At 44.0% G+C, this 21,818-nt stretch overlaps 1 protein-coding gene across 2 annotated transcripts in view; it reads right to left on the reverse strand.

Moving 5' to 3' along the window:
* The window catches only part of CACNB4 (calcium voltage-gated channel auxiliary subunit beta 4), a 115,472-nt gene that overhangs the window by 34,882 nt on the left and 58,772 nt on the right, over positions 1-21,818 (reverse strand). For both annotated transcript variants that reach the window (XM_087734500.1, XM_087734501.1), the window contains 2 exons: positions 2,911-3,030; positions 2,444-2,566 (listed from right to left, as the gene is read on the reverse strand). In XM_087734500.1, the coding sequence (XP_087590626.1) occupies positions 2,444-2,566; positions 2,911-3,030 (243 nt within the window). The remainder of the gene's footprint in view (positions 1-2,443; positions 2,567-2,910; positions 3,031-21,818) is intronic.

Below are 21,818 nucleotides of genomic sequence, written 5' to 3' on the forward strand. Positions count from 1 at the left end.
TCTGCTTAAGTCGACAGAACTACTGTCATTCTTTAAAATAGACAAATACTTCAGGATCTAGCATTCTGCTGTTGTAAATCAGTGAAATCCATCAATGTATGTACACCACTGTAAAACCTGAGTCCCGTGAGCATTACCCATTCTATTTTGGTTCTAAATGTACGGCTTGAACATGGGAATCTTTCTTCCATTAGTAGGTCATGGACCTCTGAGCGATGCCTCTAGACATGAGATCAGAATGAGCGTTATGCTGAGAATATCTGAACACTACAAATTGTAACGATGCAGCGAGGAACGCAGGGCTATTTGCATTAGGTCATCACCTCCCATATGTTATTCTTCGCATGCAGCATGTGGGAGGACTACAGTTCATTCCTATTGGTTGCCATGCCCATGATTTCTTCTGCATTGTCAGTAATTGTTGCCACTTCATCTTTCAAGTAAGCACATAATGTATAGGCTTGTAGGAGACAGATGAGACATACAGGACACATTCTCAATATAGCAACTCATCAGTTACTGCTGATGTTTCATCCTGTCAGCAGGGCGACCTTACTTCTTACCTAGTTTAGCATTATTCTAAAATCTGGAACCATGCTGCTTCTAGTCCAAGCAAGCCTGCCAGATCCTTGAAAAACAAATTCCGCAAAGCCTTCTTCCACGCAGCTAGACTCCAGCACGGGGAACCATTCCTGAAATCCTGCTGAGTTACAGCCACAGCTTCAGGCAAGCTGAAGGTTTCAGCATTAACAAAGAAACTTTGCTAAACCCTTAGCAGAGCTGACAAATACCAGTAAGCCAGATGGCTTACAGTTTAGTGGCAATGCGATCCTGGCCATTTAGATCTTGAAAGAAAACTCACAGAATGCCAAGACATGGACTTGGGACACTTCTCTGGAAAAATGTTCAGGGCAGCACGATAGGAGCTTAGTACATCAAATTCAATCACTGGCCTGACAATAAAGGTAGTCACACCCTAGGAAAGCCAAGATCAAATACTTGCTTTAATGGTGACGCACAGAGTTACCTGAACGGTTACACGGGACAACGTGTGCACTAGAAAGACAGTATGTCAGGTAGGGTGCGTTTCTAGTGTGGGTGGGAAAACATTGGGAAAGGTAGCTGAGAAAGTGATCTGAGCGCTGTAATGGATGCAGCTGTCTGCATTCAACTCTGAGTGCTAGCAAAGGACCCGCTCCTGATGGGAAGCAGGTTTAGAAAGTGGCGTACATCAAGGGAGTTCAGGTGTGGTGCTAGACAGAACAGAACACGTTCCTGGGGCACGAAGAGGGCAATCAGTTCCGCATGCAGAGACAGGCAGATTCAGATTCAGTGCTCCACTTCCTCAGCAGGGGTTTAAGCACTGTTCCACACAAATATTAAAAAAAGAAACACAGAAAAGAAACAAACCAAAAAAATCCAAATCAAACTTCCATCTGTTTGCAGCAAATTGAGAAAATGGAACAAGGGAATCAACTGCCTCTCCTGTGCCTTTCTCAGGGAGAAAGAATTTAAAGCAAACCCCCCTGTTGTGCCACCAATCTCTGCCTCTAGAGGTGCAGAAGCAGGTGTTTTCCTCCTAAATGTGCTCAGTCTAAAGGAGATCAGTGCTCTGAAGCGATCACAGACACATGTTCAAAGGAGGAGACAAATGAGTACTGAACACCCTAAAATAAACCCAGAACGCAGAGATGAAAAAATGTTTTCGCAAGCCGCAAGGCTATGTACAAATCTACAAAACAAGAGGGGTTTATGCAAACTGGGGGGGCTCACTTCAGATAAAGGGGGGCTCACTTCAGATAAAGAATAGCAGAAAATATGCTCAACATGCAATAAAATGTATTTTTCTCTACCAAAGCCATACTCAGGGCCCATTTATTCCCATTCCTTTTTCCTTGTTTTTGTACCTGTCCTCTTCAATATTTTCTTTTCTTTTTCTGTTATTCTAAGTCTTATTTCCTCCCCTACAAGCCTATCTGGTGCTTTATGAAGACCTGGCGTAACCTGGTGCTACTCCACTTCCTGATCAATAGAATCCCTTTCCGAGATTTTGAGATTCCCTTTCTGAATTCTGAGATTCCCGTAATCTCTGATCCATCACAAACTTCATTTGATGAAAAGAATCTGAATCTACCATCTTGAAGGGTATTTAAAACCTAGCAAGATGTTATTTCCTTCCTGTGACATGAAAATCCAACGACAAGTTGGTAACATCAAGCGCTAAAAAAGTGCCAGATAACCTCCCCAGGGTGCTGCAACTCTAAAAAGGCTGAAGTGCCACCACATCATCAATAATCAGACGTGTGCTGTGCTCTCCTGCCTCCACTCAGCTCTTGGCTCTCTTTTTAACCTGGTACGGCTCAGCCCCGACTGTTCAAATCGTAGTCCTTGGCATCTAAGAAGATTCCCTTTCACATTCCCTTTTATTACTTCTTTGGTTTACCTCTTTGATGTGTAGGAAGTCCTTGGCATCAAACGAGATGGCAGTGCTTGGGACAGGAACATCTTCATCCAGAGCTCCACAGTAACTCACATTAGTCTTAACAGCAAACGCTACTGGTTTGGACTACAAATAGAAACACACATGACAAACAGTGGAAACTTTTCTGAATCAAGAATTGTATCAAATTAGCAAAAACCTAGCAAAGGACATTTGCCAAATACATCAAAATTCAGACTAATAATTTCACACAAGCCAGCAGAGCTCAGCTCACTAGAGAAGATCCCCGTTTATAGGAGAATATTTACACTATATTCCCCCAAACACCTTGTCTGCAGATAACTTGACTCAACTGCCAAACTGTTTCAAAAGACAGCATCATCTTTATAAACCAACAGTGCAAATTTTAACCCTAGACAAACGATAAATGCCACGTAACTTAGCTATTATTAAAGTTGAAAAGAACACACCTTTGCCCTTTCAAGTTGTATAGCTGCTTGTTGTTCTCTTTCTTGGCGGATTGCTTCCCTATCTTCTTCCAAAGAGACATCAGAGTCTGAGGGTCTGCTTGTGTACGAATCTGCTGAGCCCTGAAATTAAATTCATATCACTAAGAAAACATATGTAAGAAATAGAAACCCCCTCCCCAGTCAGATTCATAAAATACTTTTAAAATATTTGTTTCTTAATTTCTTTGAGTGGGTTTTACATATTGTCGCTAGCACAAAAAATCTGCAGAATTTAGCAGAGAAATAACCTGGCTTTACCGATCAGGTGCACTAAGCCAAAGACAAAATTCCCAAGAAAAACCACTCTCTCCACCTTCAGAGAATCTCCTCACTTTCTTACTGACACAGTGAAATACAGCTCAGTTGTGAGCACTGTCCAGAAATCTTTATGATGTTTAAATCCTGTTTGACAACCTTAGATTCAAGATTGTCAAGGGCTGGGTCACATCAAATGTAATTAAGGTATTATAAAGCTTGGTTAGAATTACCCCTCCCTGTAAATACAGTACCATTGTGTAAGTACTTCCCTCCCTGCCGTGGGTGCCACTCACATAAAGCTTTGTTCTGTGCTTCAAGAGGGAAACAAAAAGTGGTAAAAGTCGCAGTATTAAAAGGCCCTCAACAGGGCAACACAAAAGCGATACAGTGATATGAAATGAAAACAGCACATACAAGCAGCAGCAGAACGCAACAGCCTATAACGGAGGAAAGAAGGTACTGCCACAGTTAGATTTTTTTTGTCTGGGACATTTTTCAGGACGCCTAGCAACATCTGAAGTCTGCAGTGGCTCCTCTCTTCTTTTCGTAAAGCGACCTGACTCCAGCATCCTACACAGCTGATCGTTATGTTTGAGAACTGAAAGACGGGGGTTTAATCCTGCCAAACAGCTGAGGTAAGGTAAAGGGAATGTTTACTCCTGATGAAGCTGAAATACCAATCCCCCTCTCTCCAAACCCTCAAACACACACCTGACCCAGAAGCCTAGCAAGAGTAGGACTTGAACCTGGACTTCAAGGAGCGCCACCGACGGAGGTGTGTACGACTGGCCATTCATACCAAAGGTGAAGTAAACTTTCACTATAGGAGGGAACTCCTACAAAGGTCTCAAAATCCTAAGTCTAGGTCTAACTTTCCACTCAAGGCAAATGCTGAAGAGGAAATATATGGCCCTTATTGAGCCATTCCCCAAGCAAATGGAATTTTTACTAATAAATTAATATGTCTGTCTGGTGAACGATGGCCTTTGCTTAAGCCAGACTCCAGCCTTGCAGAATACTGTTCTGTTCAATGCAGCATTTGACTGATTTGTGTTTGGGTCATTAGTCTGCTCCTAGCACAGGAGAGGTCTGCGCTTCACCCTCCCCAGCCTGACGCTCTGCACTGGCTGCAGGTATATACTTTTTTATATATATTTGTATATATATATATATGTATCAGCTGGTAATGGCTGCTATAAAAGTCAGTATATAAAGTTTAGCATGAAGAGCTGCATATAGTTTGCATTGTAGTCTAACTTTTTAACCTACGCATTTTGCATGTCTTAGGAAAAATAACTACACAAAAACACTATCGTAAAAAAAAAAAAAAAAAGAGAACTTCAAAAGGATCAGGATAACGCAGAGCTGCAGAAGGATCCGGCCCCAGTACTGTACTCAGTAGGAGGAATATACGGCAATGTCTGACCACTGCTGAGAGACGTTATTTCTGTTTTTAAATAAGGGAAAGGAGTAATGCGCTGGACTACGTATGCTGTATTGTATTATATAGCCAGTGTAACAAATAATTTCTAAGTCATCACATTTCCAGCAACAAATTGAAGACATTATATCTATATATTTTTATCTCTATAGAGCTCCAAAATCTGTAACTGTATACATGTTCCAAAAGAGCCATTCTACAGCATTATGTCTTTCAATTTTTTTTCCTTAAGTTGATTTATACCCTGCAGCACAGGGACACATATTCTATGTAATCTACCATGGGAGTCAATATTCTTACTCTCCGTATAAACTCACACATTCTTAAATATTGATGTGAATACATAGCCATTAGAAGACTTCTGGCAATGAACCACTGATGAGCATATGCTCTCTTCTTGTTACATCCTCAAAACTTGGCCATAAGCATGGCCACTAGGGAGGACAGGTTTCCTCCATGTCAGGAACAGGATTCGCCTAACACAAGCTAACACACAGCTATGATCTTAACAGGCCAGGAAAATTCCTTCGCAGGACAGCTGGCCACGCTGCACACCGAGGTGAGCTGGACAGGGCAGCGCGCCTCCCAGCAGCCGGGTGCCCGCAGAGACACCCGCCTTTGGGGTCCGGAGCTGGAACAAGTCTAACACCAACAGGCTGAAAACTAGCATTAGCTGCTGGCAGCAGCACAAGCTTTTCTTCGCTCGGAAGCTCGACATGCTGCTCTTCCTTCTGCTTCCTTTGGGATGTAGCAGAGACCAGGGAACTCGGCAGCCACAGCACTTGGGGCTAGGCGTGCGCCAAAGACACCTCTCGGGCTGCTCCGGGGCTGCCAGCTACTCCTCTCTCCCCATCTTGGGGGCAAGATTAAAACTTCAGCTACCAAACACATCACCAACGGAGGCATAAGAACGTTTCTTCCCTCAGCAAAAGCGAGAGTGCAAAGCATGCCAACTCATCACACCTAGGCCAAATGGGTAGCAGGAGAACCCCTGCCTAGCCTACTGTTCCAGCCCACATCTCTGTTCGGCAACTGAAGGGGAAGTCTATCAGTGGGAGACTGAATTCATATGGTCAAATACCCTAGTCCTAAAATTATAGCCTGTCCTCCATACCAGAGCCTGCATTGTTCAAAGCAATGAAAAAAAGAAAAAAAAAACCAAAACCAAACAGACCAGGAGTTGCAAAGACAGACCAACCTTGTGGCAGAGAAGAACAGCTTATCATTTATTGTCCACTAAACACTCTGGAGATGTAAAATGCTTTATGCTGATCATCACATTTTTAACTTACAGACGACAAAGCTTCAATAGCAGCAGAAAGAAGGAAAAGTAATCACGCTCTCCAAATAATAAATCAAAAGGCATAACCATAAATACAAATAATATACTGCAGTAGGAATGGGCTTCTTTCCAAGATTTTAGTCCTACCTGGCATAATACGCTGCAACAGGATCGCACCACATCCTGGCATGCCTGAAGCCTGAGGCAAAGCCACTACTGCTGTCATCGAGAGTAGCAGACACTGTTCGTCACCCCCGTCCCCTCTGACCGTGTCATTTCCCCCTTCAGTTCCTGCGTACCGACAGGTGTACGAGAACACGGCACAGAACACATCACCGACGGGACAGATATCAGCACCACGCACGTAGGTGGATTGCAGAAATCATCTGTATGGGGACACGGTGAACAAAAAGTGCACAGGCTCATACCTATATATTTATTCAAGTCCTCTGGATATGATTCAGGGTAGCTCTGTAAGGGAATTTAATAGAGATAGATACCTATGCCCGATGCACAGTTTCCCATCCTGGCTTTTAGTGGTATAGGTTTGAGCGCTGACCTATTTAATGCGGTCAGAACAAAGTAGTCTTAACCAAAGTAGCTGATATTGCAAGGCTACCCCAGGCTGCTCTTCAATGCTAATCACTGCCTGTACGCCAAATGATATGGAGTGGTACAATCACATCCGCACGATCCCGTCGCTCGCAAGTTACGCCAAATAGCGAGTGGCTTATCTGAAAGATGCAGCCCCAGGACTGTGACTCATGGGATGCTGAACTGCAGCATCGCACTGAAAACAAGGCGTGATTCTGCAAATAGCAGCAAGACGGACAGAAAAAGCTGTCCAAGGTAAGTAATGAAAACTGGCATTCTGTAACATACCGTAAGCATGGGCCAAGGAACACGAATGTCAACGTTCGGTCAGAGCAGAAGACCAAGCAAGATTAAGGTTTACTTTCCTCGGCTCGGTCGCTGCCCTGTGCTGAGGAAGACGGCGCGGTCCGAGCGGGTATGTGCGTTTACCCTCACGAGCCATCTCGCTGCCTTCCCGGTCGTCTCTCGTGCTTCTGTTAACACCACCCTCGATTTCTGCACTCTACGTTCACCAGCCAAGATGTGTTTGTAGTTACACCGAACTCCTGGCAGCAGCGACTTCTACTTAGAAAATGGGACTCAGGATCTGATTAAAGCTTCTGGGAACTACTATAACACAAGCAGTCCATAAATTAAAAACAACCCTTGCTATCCTCAGAAGTCTGGCTTTTGACTATTTTTTAAAACCACGCACAGACAAAAGTATCACTTCTTGTATTTAATTTCCGGTTCTGTGTTAAATTTTTGATCGAAGATCAGAATATAGACAGCAATATTGTGCAATATTGACAGAATATTGTGCAACAAGCCAACACGAACACTCATGCCTGTACCGCACCAAGTGCAATGAAGCTCCAGACTGACAGCTCATATTTGTTGAAACTGCGGTAGATGTGATAATACTAAATACTATGATGCATCCGTGCTCTTGTCGCAGCTGGGAAAGTATAACCGACTGCCTGACCACACAACGAAAACCAAATTATGTTAGTAGTCTTAGGGAAGTGAGAGGAGAAGAGGAAAGAAGGCATTCCCCATCTTTTCCTGCACACCAAAACTCTACCCAAAAGACCCTTTAATTTCTTTATTTTCCTACTGCTTACAGCAGCAAGCTGATAATTTGGGGCATATCGCATATGTCCACGGCTTCACATTTGCACATAATATTCAAGGACCAATTATCACGCTGTTACCCAACCTCAACCTCACGACCCCTCTGGGAGATACAGGAACTTTGTGAAGTGGGAGCATATGCAACGAGTTCAAGTGCACACCAGATTTGGCAATTTGAAGGGAAGAGGCTTTGCTAGATAATTATATTATTCAAGGCAATGAAAGACTCGTTTCATATTTCACAGACTTTTTACTTTGGGCTTCTGTGAATTCATTTTTCTTGCAATTTATTATTTATTTTCTCCCTCATCCATTTTCCTCTCTCATCAATTAGTATAATTCAGCTTTGATAAAAACACTGAGGCTTGAAGCAATCCCAAAAATGCTAGGGAAAAAGGGTAAAGCAGAAGGAACAATGGGTCTGCTTATTCAGCAACTACCAAACAAGGGTAAATCATCAGTCCCTCTTTCTCACTGACTGGTCTTACACTTGAGACTGCTGAAAGATATGTGCCGAGGTGGCTGGATGACTGGAAAGGCTAACAAAATATTACTAGTGAACGTGGTGCTTCTGTGCCCCAGCCTGTTTAGGGAGGAAGAGTTCACATGCATCCTCCTCCTGGACACGACAAACAACAGCCAGCCAGGCCCGGCCTTCCTGCTTGCTGAAGAAAAGAGCAGAAGAAAATATCAACCTTTAGCTGTTATGGTTTCAGAAGAGGAAAAAAAAAATAAAGACTTCAAGGAGGTTGCAAATAATTTTTTTTCCAACTACCATAAATACACAGATCTGAATTGCTCTCTATCCAGCCATAACTTGTAATGCTGTCTCGTATAGCATGAGCAATTAAAGCATCAATCCATTAGGAGCTCCGATAAGCCAGATGACATGCAGTCTCTTTTGAAAAGATTTAGGGTGCTGCAGAGCCCATCACAACCCAGAAAGCATTTCTGAAAACATACCCTGCTCAGAGAAAAAGCTTCTGCCTTATCCATTAAGCAAGACAACAGGGCAGCATTGTCTAATGGTAGGCATCCTTCTGCTGCGGAAGGACTAGCTATGGGCACTTTGAGCGCATCTCTCTATCCAGCAACAAGCAGACATTGAGCACACATGGCAATCACTACACTTAATAAAGCATACATGCCACTGAAGAGGAAAGCCCTCGTATCTGTGTTCATACGCACATGTTGTTTTCAGCTGAGAACAGGAAAAATGTCTTTGCAGTAACAGCGAGTTCACTTTGAAAATCCATAGCACTTTAAAATGACAAAGCATCAGGAGCGGCAGCACACCTCGAGGCAGCCAATTATTTTGAATGGTTTGCTGGAGTTTGAATAATATCAGAGCTAGGGACAGCACGAAATACTTCGAGGGAATAAAGATCCCTCCTGTCCCATCCTGTCCTCACCCCTGTCTGTCTCTCCTCCTGTGCCTCCTCTTAGGTCCTCCCCGCAACAGGAATCCCACGCGGTACCTTCAGGCTTCCATACACGTTTTCAGATGCTCAAGGCAGTTTCACCGCCTGCAAGACACAGTACGCAAAGGCCCCAAAGATCCCGAAGACCCTGTCCTGATGCTGAACGCAGAGGTTACACGGCAGACCAAAGAGCTGACCCAGAGGTCGCTCCGATGCTTTTAAACCGGTCAGGACCTCAACTAAAAATTTTCTAGCAGACGACCAAGTGTGCGAGCACCCATACAGCACAATGGAGGTTTAAAAGAGCAGTATTGTACAAAACAAGATTGCTCATCATTGTTTAGCTGTTTTATGCTGGAAAACAGACAAACATGGCCTTGTAAAGCACAACGCGACCTTCTCCTACACGCTGTTTTTCGCACTCAGCCTGCGTTGTCACATTCCTGTCTCTGCGAGGTTGGGGACAGCCAGCAAAATCCCCACTGAGGGCTAGCGCAGCGAAGCCCTGCTGCACAGGAAGCCTGCAACTTCTGTAATGATTAGTAAAAGAAAAATTCACATTTACAGATGGATACACAGATACAGAAACTTGTCTTATGTTGCAATTTGTTCCACGTTGGTTCTGCTGCACTGTGTTGACACTGTATGGCAGACTCAGAACCGCACAGGCTGGGAGGAACTGCAGGCTCCTGCGTGCCCTGGAGGAGAGGGACGATACAGTGGATCTGGCTTTCTGCGGTGGCTTTGTTGCTGGTTTGTTGTTGTTTTTTTTTTTTTTTTTAAACTAACCACATTACCAAGAGTCAAAGCATCAAAAGTACACTTCTGGGTGCAGTCTTGATGTGTCCTTTAATACCCAGCTTGTTCAAATGTCCTTACGTGAAACTGGACACTGCCACTTATGGATCTCTCCCCTACCTCCAATTCCCACGGAAGCAGGGCAGTACCACATTTAGGACTGGAGCTGTTGTTACAGCACTGCCAGGAAACGCTGAACTTGCATGCAGAGAAGCTGAAATTTCATTTCTCAGCTAAGACATGGACTCATGGAGAGACTGGCTACTACTAGTCACTTTGGCTGGATCAAATACATACTGTCATGTGGCTTGAATTTTTTAGGATCTTTGCTTTACAAGAATAGGAAAGCATTTCTTCCCATTGAATAGAGCCATTCATGATTAATTGGGCACTTCAGCGCTTGTAGCTCCTCCAGGTGCAGAAACCTCTGACCAAAGACCCGCACATGAAATGCGGTGCTCCTGGAAGGGGCTGGCAGGGTGCTGGGATGCCACACGGTTATCATTCACAGCTAGGCTCCTACCAGAACCGGCTGCTTCCAGACGCTCTGTTAACTTCCCAAGAAATTCAGTCTTAGGCTGAAACATGGAAAACAGCAAAGTAACCCTTGCTCTCAAGCCAACCCATATTCCAACCCACACCAGGCACGATTACTCAGTTTACCTGAGCAGCAAAAGAGGGAAGAGTTCATTCTAAACCAGTACCATTTTTATTCTAGCTGCATTGAGTATGTCTCACTGATAACAAATCATCTGCGTGAGTACTGTCACCAACAATATTTCATACAAAAGCTGGCAGGAAGCATTCTTCCTGCCACACAGATGAAATCCCAAGATTTCATCCTCCCAAACCAGAACAGAAAGCTCAAAAGCCCTGGTGTAATCTGCTCTGTGCTGAGCCCTGGCCAGAAGAGGAGGCCAAAGCTCAGCTTGGAGCAGCACCTTGTGCAAGCAGGAGCAACCGTCCCTGCCCGCCCACAGTCCCTTCTTCCCCGCAGCACCAAACTACGCAGGGCAGAGGTGAAGCCTGTCTTGGGCAACCACGTCTGGTCTGTCAGAGTAATGTTTTCCGTACGACAAAAATTGCTGGCTGTTTTTCAGATGTATTTAGAGAGAATTATTTATTCAAGTTACATTGTGATACAGGTCTTTTCAAACTACTTATATACAATACTTCTGAACTTGGCAAGTATGTGCACGGAAATAATGAGAGAAGACTTTTTTACTACCAGAACAGCATACGCAGGTAAAAGGTCAATATAAGTCCACCAGAGAGGTGGCTCTTTCTATTTGCCATATATTGCAAGGTTTAAACAACTCAAGATTTGTTTATTGTTATTATTACTATTATTAGATTCTTCTTCATTGCTTTGTCACTTCTTTTCCACTGCAGTCATTGCTCTATTCATTCATTCACTTTAAAAAGAATAATAAAACCCCATGTAATCATTTAGGCTCCCATCTTCAACAATGAGCAACAACAGCCTGCTTAGACATCAGTGTGACCTGGGACATCAGCACCACTCAGAAACAAAAGATCTGTCCTAAAGCCTATTTAACTCCAGACCACAGCCCTCTCCCTAGCTGGGGCTGAGGTCTCTCCACACTCCGACAGTGGAAGTAGCCAAAAACCTACGTAGCTACCCGAGGAAGGGAGACCGATTTCAGTAGCAGGAAGGTTACATTAGCCCATCCTCTACCTCCCTTCCACACAAGATGGATGCATCAAGAGCTAGAGCCTCAACCGGAAAAAAGTGTCCTCAGTCCTCTGCAACTTTCAGCGAGAATTGAGGTTGATGTGCATCGCACATGAGGCTACGTACCTCCTTAACGAGTTCCCAGAAACTTGACAAAGTTCTTGACAAAGCAAAAGGAGAACAAATAGGCACAGCGATGGCTGCAGGGTCATATGCTGCCATATGCCACGTGCATTCAAAGAATGATGCTTTTTTTTTTTTTTAAACAGAAGACCTGTTCCTTGCAGATGCAGCTCCTCCAAGACCCAGCATAAACCGTCTCACTGGTCCACGTGCATTGTGCTGTCCCTCTGCACGAGATTAGCGTCTACACAAGCTAGTCATAGTACCTGTATTGCTCCCACCACCTGAAAATGTACGTTCAACTCACAGAGGTTACTACTGTAAGTATGCCGTAAAGGCAGGTGTTAGAGAGGATAAGTACTAACATGTTTTTACATGAAAACAGGAACCGAAACGTGCAGACTTTAAAAAAAATCACATTTTAAATAACAGTGTTGACCATAGTTGGTGCTCACCTGGTCTCAGCGTTTACAGCAGGCAGCTAAATTTAATTAGTGGGCAGGTGATGTAATAAAGAGGCAAAGACAAACCAGTGGGTATCTATTTATTTGGTATGAAAATGTTACTGTGCTGCAATCAAATTCCGGGCTGGAAAAATCTGCATGTGTGAGAACAATCACCCCAGTAAAATACTGCAGAGAGGTCCTATCCTAAGCGCTGGAGTGAGACTTCTGGGGGAGCCCAAGGGAGGAGGAGCAGCCCTTGCACTAATGAAACCAAAGAGGTTATTCCCACGTGTAAAGGCTTTGCAGAGTGAGGTGCAGAGATTACATCGGAAGCACAGCCCCTATTTTGCTTTTAATATCCTCTAGAATTACTAATATCCCTCTAGAATTACAAAATCTGTTCCAGCTGCTGTCACGTTAAATAACAGGTCCAGCAGAGCTGTAGGAAAGCGTTTTAGTAGGACTTTTTCACAAATTCACATCTAAGAGACAACGTGAATGTGCCACTGAAAGTCCAAACAGGACAAGGTTCAGTTCCCAACCAAATAATTTTCTTGCTGAAACAAACACACAAGCCAGCTGCATAACCATTCTGCACTGAGTTGTGATTTCAGACTTAAATGCTCAGTAATTATTTCCTTCTATATGTTTTGTAAATTTATTTAAGACAACTCATTAGGTGTCTCAGCAATTTGGAAATTACTAGGTAGTTAGAACATGTTTTTCCTTTGTGAATACTAATTATTAGAAAATAGGGGAATTGTTCTAACATTTTTCATAATCTCTTTTTTCTCCTGAATTTAAAATCTTGCAGTCACATCTCCTTTCTCAAGCTGCCTTCAGTTCAGCACAGATTGTGTTTTTACATCTAAGAGATTTGGTTTAAAAAAAAGTACTAGTAATATATACATTTACTGCCAAAACACTACATCTTTTTCTGTAATGTTCAAATAAACAGGCAAGACGTGCAAGATTTTGCCTGACCTCCATTACAGGTATACATTCACTAGGTGTTACACATGGGAAAGTCTACAATTTTAAAGATCTTTGTAGACTAAAAAAGAAGCCCGAGATAGCGGTCATTGAATACGTTAGTTGTTCTAAATTCCTCCTTTTCACATTTTGACAGATGTAATTTCTTATGTTATAAATAGCTGTAAACTCAAATGTTGTTTTGCCTTTGTCGGAACCTCAAACGCTAGATGTTTTAGTGGCAAAAAAGGACAGCATAAACTACTTGAAGTATGAAGATGGAGAAAACGTTTCACTCGTTTGTCTGTGAGTGTCTCCATTCTCTTAACCATAAAAATGCATTTACACATTAGTATTAGTAATAAGTTGTTAAATGCATCATGGCACCAGTCAAACTGCTCCAGCTCTCTCACCTCTGCTGGCAACAACTACATAGAACAGCTGAGAGTACCAAAAGTTACCCAGTCCCCTTCACAAGAACAGTTCTTAGCTGCTGTATCATTTTGGCCTATTATTCTGCAAAGCAATTAAGTACATGCCTACATCCATCCTCCTGCTCAGCAAGGCCCATCAGGCTCCTCTGCCGTGTAACCCAAGTCCCTGCGAGCACCCATGCGAGGACTCGGCTAAGCCGTGTCCCAACACCACCTCGCTGGGAGTTACAACCCATCCTGGGAAACAGCCCTAAGTCCTGCTACGAGTCCCTCCTTCCACGGCCGCCGGTGAACTGTGGTTAAACCATTTGGCTCCAGGGCGAGGTCTGGCCAGGTCTCCCTTGGCACTAAGCCCTGGAGCACTCTGTCCCAAGGAAAGAAACAAAGATTGTCTCTGGGGTACCTCTAACCTGAAATATTCCCAACAGATGGCTGCCAGAATCTGCAACCTGCCTGCCTATGGCATTCACAGCAGAACTGGACAACAACAGACACGAATGTCTGCTTATCCTTTTTCTACCCCTCCCTCCAATTTAATCACTTTTATTTTGGGGTGAGGATTTTTCTCCCCCTACAACGAAGTTTAAATTCGGATCTTCCCACACAAAGTAACACCCAAAGCACTTTTTCTGCAGTCTCCAAGCAAACTGAAAGGTGAAGACCACAGCCAGATAGGTAGCTACAGGCTCAGACTGTTTGTCTCCAAAAACGTGTCCTAACCACGAAATTTGAACTATACACAAACCTTTCAAACGCCATTTTTTTGTTCAACCATAAAAGAGCAAAGATCTGTCTGGGAATGCTCTGATCTGTGTTTTATTCCAGTTGCTTGTAGTCGGACACGTGACTGAATCAACAGCCGAACACCTCTAGTCTGAATTTTGCTTCCATCTGCAGCTGGTCCCTCTTTTTCATGAAAGCTATTGAGAAGACCCAGGAGAGAAAAAAGGTGGTTTTTTTCAGTGATAAAAGGCACCAAACTAAAGCTGCAACAGTACGGAGACACTGCTTTATTTTTTTCTAATTGACTCTTGAAAGCGTTGAGTGATCTGGGGAAGCTACTACTATTGGGTTTTATGGCACCTGATAATACTACACCAGCTAATAAAATTGCACCTGTTAGGCTAACTGAGCTCTTCTGGAAACACGCTGCTTTGTGTCTGTCCCCAGTAACACGTTAGGAAGTCAAGAATGTTCTGTAAGTCTTCAGAAAAGAAAAAAAGAGACGAATATTGCCCTCAAACTAAACTTAATCATGCTGCCAACTACACAAGCATCTGTGTTTACCATATGTGGTCTACCACAACGTTTCCCCAGGCATACAGCCTGAAGTCTGCAGCCGTAAGTCCTGAAGTAACGCAGTGTATTTGTAAGTCACTCCCTTGGCCCCCACTCTCTCCCCCTGCCTCCCCTGCATTATTCCCGGAGATCTCTTTTGCTCCAGGTGCAGTGTCCTGGAGCGAAGAGACACACGGGACAAAACAGCAGGTCTCTGAATATTACGGATGCTTTCCTATGCTGGCTGTGACGGAGTGTCCTTGCTGACACGGGTGGACCCCTTTTTTTTTAAACCTCACCTACATCTAGTCCTTCTTTACAACATCACAGACATTTTACTTGGCAATCTGGAAGAGGATTAGCTCCCATTTCTCCTCTTATTTCACTCTGTTCAAGTTTATCTCCATTTCTTTTTTGTCTTCATCCAGCTTAGCTTTGTTTTCTCTCCCTGATGCACCACGTCGCCTTTGTGAAAACCGGGCTGCCCTGTGCCTGCTCTTGCCCTGTCCTGGGACTGCTCTCCGATATACTTACTTTACCTTTGAATAGAGGCCATTGTGGTTTTTTTGGCACGTCTACAAACCAGCATTTATTCTTTTATCGTGAGCTGAATAGTGAGTATGTTATCGTCGTCACAGGTTTAGGACCATTCAAGGGTATGTTTCTGAAACCAGGCGCAGGAAGCATCACCCCCAAAATCACACCTTGGGACTTCACAGGGGCAATGAAGCACCTGGCAATAAGGCCAACCTCATTCGCCTGGGGTTTTCTGGGTTTTTTATGACAACGTAAGTTTGTAAATAGACCAGCAACAATGCCTCTTTAGCGATGAACTCGAGAGAGCATCACTACTGTTTTATTTGCCTCTACAGGATTTCTGTGAGATTTTAATCTTTAGATCTTTATACAAAGCCCACAGGGGAGTAACAACAAAACATACCAGTCACTGCTTTAAAAAATACCCCACCCTAGCCTGTTTTGCCTGAGTAAAGTAGCAGAACGTTTTGCTAGAGAACTCTGTATCTAGCCACAAAGGCAGCAACACCAACCGCCTGGCTCAGGAGCCGCCAGCAGGACAGAAGGACGTACAGACGCAATGGGACGAGACGCTTCCCGCTTCTGCCAGAACGAGCGAGCGTTGGTACAGCAACACAGTTGTTATTACGTAGCTTACATTTGCTAAGCAGATAGATTAAAAAAACAATCTAAATACAGTAACAGACACGTGGGGTATTTAAACATAGTATTTTCCATCAATCTACTAGGCTACTAATCCAGCTTGAAGCTTTCCAAAATATCAGCACACAGAAGTAAGCACAGCTGAGAGAAGCCACGACTGTTGTCTCACATTTATGAGCCGGTTTCCACCTCCCACAGATGATTCCCAAGCAGACCCAGCTCCTCTCCCTCCCTAACTGCCCCTTAGCAAGCCCTTACAGTTCACCAAAGTTCACCAATTTGATGTCACAGTCACGATTTTGTCCTTCCATCCTTGAATCCCTTCCCTTCCCCCCACCTTACCTCCCTTCCACTGGATGACATTTACTCTGTGCAGAAGACCAGAATAAGCCCATACAACACCTCAAGCCTCAAAACCTACTCTGTGTGAGGTTTATACGTGGATAAACCTTCACCAACCTTTTGCCAAGGATGAGTTTCACTCAGGTAGTGGCACAAATCAAGCAAGGAGTTCTGGACGCAGCAGATTTTTAGCTAGAAGCCTTGTTTTTACAGACAAGGAAAGAAGTATGTATTAGATTTTAAGTTTCTGATCACTTAATAAGTGAACAAGAACTATCCAACACTCTTCAAACTGCTCCCTGGAAGAAAAAAAGCCCTGAAAATTTGAAGTATTTGGAATTTCTTTTCTACCTCTGCCTCTATTTTTCTTCTGGTGAACAGACCATGATCTGTTTCCAAAAAGCTGATTCACAGAGGGAGCTGGAAGTGACCAAGCAGAAGTTTGTTACTTATGCTTTCTCCTGTGCCTGAGGATGGCTGGGATTTCCGCTGATTCCTTTAGAAAAAGGAAAAAACTAAGAGAGCTCAGATACAACAGGTAAGGTTATTTTCCTGGAGGACTGTTCAGCAGCACGTGGACATCTGACATTCATTTTCCTCAGTATGTGCTGTGACCTCCGGTTTTTATGTCACAGATTGTGCGCATAAGGGACCTTATTTTAGCAAACGGGACCCGAGTGCAGAAGTTGATGGCACAGAAACAAAGTAGGAAGGGTGAGCCAGATTGCCGCTGTTTTCAAATCGCTGCCATTGCAATATGGTTTGCACGGAGGAGACTCACAGAATTACACTGCCAAGTGGCAGAGAGGCAACAACCGGAGCGAGGACCCTCGCCATCACCTTTCTCCTTGTCATCTCTTCTGCACAACACACTTACGCTGACTTGGCATTACCAGAAAGGGTAAGAAGTGTCAAATGAAGGACCTCAGTAATTCTTTTCTCCTGTTCATTGGCTAAAACGATTTTTCTCAACTTTCCAAAAAACAGTACATCTCTCGTTGGGTTGCAAACACACAGAGAAGACTTCAGACCCTGAAGCAGGAATGTTCAATACAATAATCTTCCAAGTATTATAAATGTGAGGAAAGAAGTGGAATTTTCCTCGAGACCTCATTGTCGAGAAGATCCTAGCCACCTGTCTGTTTTCACCGCATGCTATTCCTAATTCAAACACTTAAATTAAAGAACATACATCTTTTTAAGGATTTTTATGATTACAGTGTCCTGATTTTCTTCTAGCGTGGCGTCACCACTTCCCACACCATCGGGTTTTATACAACCAAAATAACCCTGATTTCTTTTTAAACAGAAGTTGTTTAGAACATGCTGAACCGTCTCACAATTTGACCCAAAGCTGATTTGGTAAAACCACACACTCGCCAACGGTGCTCAAGCAGATGGGTGGTTGGCTTTGCAATTTACCCACCAGTTTGCAAGACACAAACAAGGCCTGCAGGTCTGCAGGGCAGAATCACAGAGTCGTTACGGTTGGAAAGGACCTCTGAGATCATCAGGCCCAATCTGTTAACCCAACTGCCTGGTCCACCTCTAAACCCTGTCCCTAAGCACCACATCCACACGGTTTTTGAACGCTTCCAGGGACTGTGATTGCACCACTGCCCTGGGCAGCCTGGGCCAGGGCCTGACCACTCTCTCCGGGAAGAAATTCTTCCTAATATCTAATCTAAAACCAGGTACCAGGTATTCCAGCTCTGCACCAGGCCCCCATCTCACACAAGTCAAATTCCAGATAGCACATGCTTTGTAATCCTTCACTGAAGAAACCTGGTGGGCAGCCAAACTCCATTTATTACACAGAGGACTGCAGCTCTCTGCTGTGACAAGTTATATTTAGGCAGCGATGATTTCCTCTGAAGTCATCCCATCCGCTTTGCTTTTGCCCACCTCTCACAGGTTTTGCTAAGGGTCTCACCAGGGCACAGAAAACCCAAAACAGACTTACATCTTCAATGTAATTATAGGAAAATTACTTTGTTTAAAATATTCATGCTGCGTAGCGAATGGGAAAGAATTGTGACATGCTGTTACGGTGTTGTTGAAATGAATTTCATGCTGCTTAATTTAAGCCAAGCAACTGATAGGGTTTGGGCTAAGGCTTAGTATGTTGTGTTGTAGTGTGTTTTTAATTAGCTTCTTCCTTCCAAAAGCTTCCGAACTCGGAGGCTCAGAAACAGCTTTAAACACTAATAAACGAGGCTTACAAACAGAGCACTTTACTTTTTTTTTTACCTTTTCCACTTTCTTTTTTTCTTTATTTTTTTTTTCCCCAGGGAACCATCTTCCAGCTGCCATGATCTCTTATTATTTTTCTTGCAGCAAGGACCAAAATCTGAAATCACACGACGGCTGAACTCACAGTAAGCTATTATATACTGCTAGAAATATCTTAGCACGAAAAAGCCCTAATTTTCTAAGTACTATTCACTCTGTAAATAGCAACTACTTTCCCCAAAACCTTGCAATCTAAACACTGTACATGCTGAGAGCTAAATACAAGTGAAAGGGCATCTTGCTATCACCTACTGAGGTAATATTTGAGCGACACTTTATGGAACTTAATTGCTGTAATCAATGCAGGACTCCAAGGACTTTCTAGGACCTCAGGGTTGTTACAGTCTGTACTTTGCTGCCCACTGGCTAGATGGGACTTCACAGTGACAGGGCTGGAAATTCAGCGTGCCCAATTACAGCAACTCCGACCGCTTCCCGCAGCTCTGAGAGCACTGCTGAGTAGCGACGGAGCACAGGTACCCCAAACAAACCAGGGGGTTTGTATCACTACTACATAAAATGGGGGAAGAAATCCCCACAGATAATATTTGCTGAGTGTTACCGTATCTGGTCTGATTTGGATATTAGTTCAGGTGTTGAAAACACACCAGTGTTTTGAGAGGTACTTGTTAATATCACATATTCTCAGGTGGTTTGTAAGAAGGACCAACAAAACACAGGAGAAGCAAACGTTTCTTTTTGGGAGATTAGAAACAGGAACAAACAAATGTCAAAGATTTTAAAAAAAACCTTGGGATGCCACTGGCTAAATAGTCTCTCCATATATTCACTGTTGGGATAAATGGGAGGGTACTAAGTTATGCTAAGTACAAATGCAAGTCCAGGAAGCGGGAACAGCCAAAACCTTAGTCTACATCTGAAGTCCAGACACTGTAAATATTTTTTTTGGCATGGTCTGAACATATTTTCTCAAATTCTTATGAAAACCATGAGCTTGTGCCAAACTGTTTCAATTTTACATAGTACACCAGTATTTGACAGTTATTTAAGAGAGTTAAAAATTAGAAACGCAAAGACAAAATCCTTTTCTTTTTTTAATAACTGCTCCTAGTATTATCTCAAAATGGATTCTTAATTAAATGGCTTAGGAGAAACAATAGTTTAATATTCCTTCTTACTAGCATCCAATAAGCATTCCAAGAAAAAAAATCCTTTAGGAATCACTAGCATACCCACAACCTCTTTGATTTGGCAAAAGACACTGCAGATCTCATTCTGTGCAAAAAGCTCCTTCTCTATCAAAATTCTCACATGCATCAGTAACACAAATCTGCAGAAGCAGCAAACGGGACAACTTTAAGCACCTGGATATTGTTCTTTGCTGAAAGAAAGAAAAAAAAAAAAGCCTTGTCAGGAGTGGAATCTGTCCAAAGTTTGACAAGATTTAAACCCCCTTATTTTGGTCTAAAGCTTTTGCCATTATTTTGGGATATTCTACAAGAGGTACATCTGCTCAAAAAAACCCTCACTGCTGTCAAGGGTTCTGCTAGCGTCCTCTAAATCCACGCTGAAATGTAAGCTAAAAGGCAGGGAAGGGGTGTGATGCTAGAGCGAAGCCAAAGCCTGGTCAAAGGTACAGAAAAATATCCAGCAGAATAAAGAAAAATGTTCAAAGATCATCAGCCAGAATATAAAAATGATAAGTAAGGAACTGAAGTCCAGGAGATGAAAGATGCTTGCTTGCTCGCAACCACCATTACATTGATATCACTCTGAGCCAGTTCCCATTAGGTAGGTACGCACCTCACTGAAGTCAGATGCAAAACCATTCCTTGCACTTCCAAAGAAAGAGAAGGACGAGGGGAAGGATGTAAATCAAAAGCCAGTCACCTGAACTTTAGGAACTTCCCAAATTCCCTTTCTGCCCTGGGCTAAACAAAGCAAAACCCCCAGGGCTCGATTCTTGGGTAGACAAACTGCTCGTGCTGGACAGACAAGCCCTCAACTTACACTGCAGCTGTTACACTAAAATATTTCAATGCCATGATAACATGGTGTTGATCTAAACGTATACATAAACAACAGCCATATTTACCTCCTATAACAGAAGAGATTTGGGGATGGACATGCACTCGGGAACAGCTTATGTAAGTATTAATGCATTCATGGCACCCCTTGCAGGAGACATCACCAGGAGATCTCCATGCTCCAGAATAATTCACTGCAAGTCCAAGTGCTCTGTGCTGCTGGCAGGAAGAAAAAGCTTGTATTAAACTCATGTTTTCTTTAGTACCTTTTATTATTAACTACATGCTTTGTATTTCATTCTTTATGTGCATGTGCAGAGAGTTTTCCATGCCAGGAGCTTGCTCCCTGGAAGCTACAGGGTTGAACGCTCCCCCGGGATCAGGTCCGTGTTTAGCTGCAGCGGCTGCTGTGTACATCCTACTTTCCGCAGCACAAAACCTGCAGGAGAATTCAATTACTACGGAGTTCTCCCCCAGTCCGTTTTGTAAACCCTCTTGTGTGCCATTAGCTCCACGCGGAGGGCACAGCGTCGCTGTACTCTGTCATTAAACCCGCGCTTCTTCCTGCACCCAGCATCTCTCTCCCCGGCCTGGCAGCAGGTGGGAAGGCTGCGGAGACAGCAAACAGCGCGGAGGAGGAGCGCAGGGGCCTCACGCCGTGCTCCAGCAACCTCTTCCAACCCGCACAGCCGCAGAAGGGATGAGCCCCCCGGGGAGCACGGCCAGCCCTCCCCGCCGAAGGGACGAGCCAGCACAGCGCTGTCTTCAGAGAAGGAGGCTGCCAGTGACAACCGGGGGTGGCAGAGGCCACGTACGCCCCAGTTCTCCCTCAGCCTGACAGAAGCAGGAGCAGTAGGCACAGCCAAGGCTTTCCGACGCACGGCCAGGGAGGTGGCAGTGCTCCTGCTCTGTCCCCAGCGCTGGCACCCCAGCCCCGGCTGTACTTTCATTTACGCACAGAGGAGCTGAGCACCTCCGCGTGAGGTACCCACGCTCCCCTTCCATCCCACTGAGGATTTACATGACTCTTCGGCTCAGAGTGATCTCCTAAAGGAGGATTTTTTACCCAGCTCTACCAGCAATGCACAGGAGAGTGAAAAGTAGAAAATCCCAGACTCTCCTCTCTCTGCCCTCTCCTTGGAGGCCATTTCATGTACCTCCTCTCCAGAAGCATGGCCTGGAAGCCCTGGGCTCTTATGAAGTTCCTACTCC

This window comes from Nipponia nippon, unplaced genomic scaffold (genome assembly GCF_047370975.1).
Source record: "Nipponia nippon isolate SJK-2023a ecotype South Korea unplaced genomic scaffold, ASM4737097v1 scaffold_5, whole genome shotgun sequence".
NCBI classification, from domain to species: Eukaryota; Metazoa; Chordata; class Aves; order Pelecaniformes; family Threskiornithidae; genus Nipponia; species Nipponia nippon.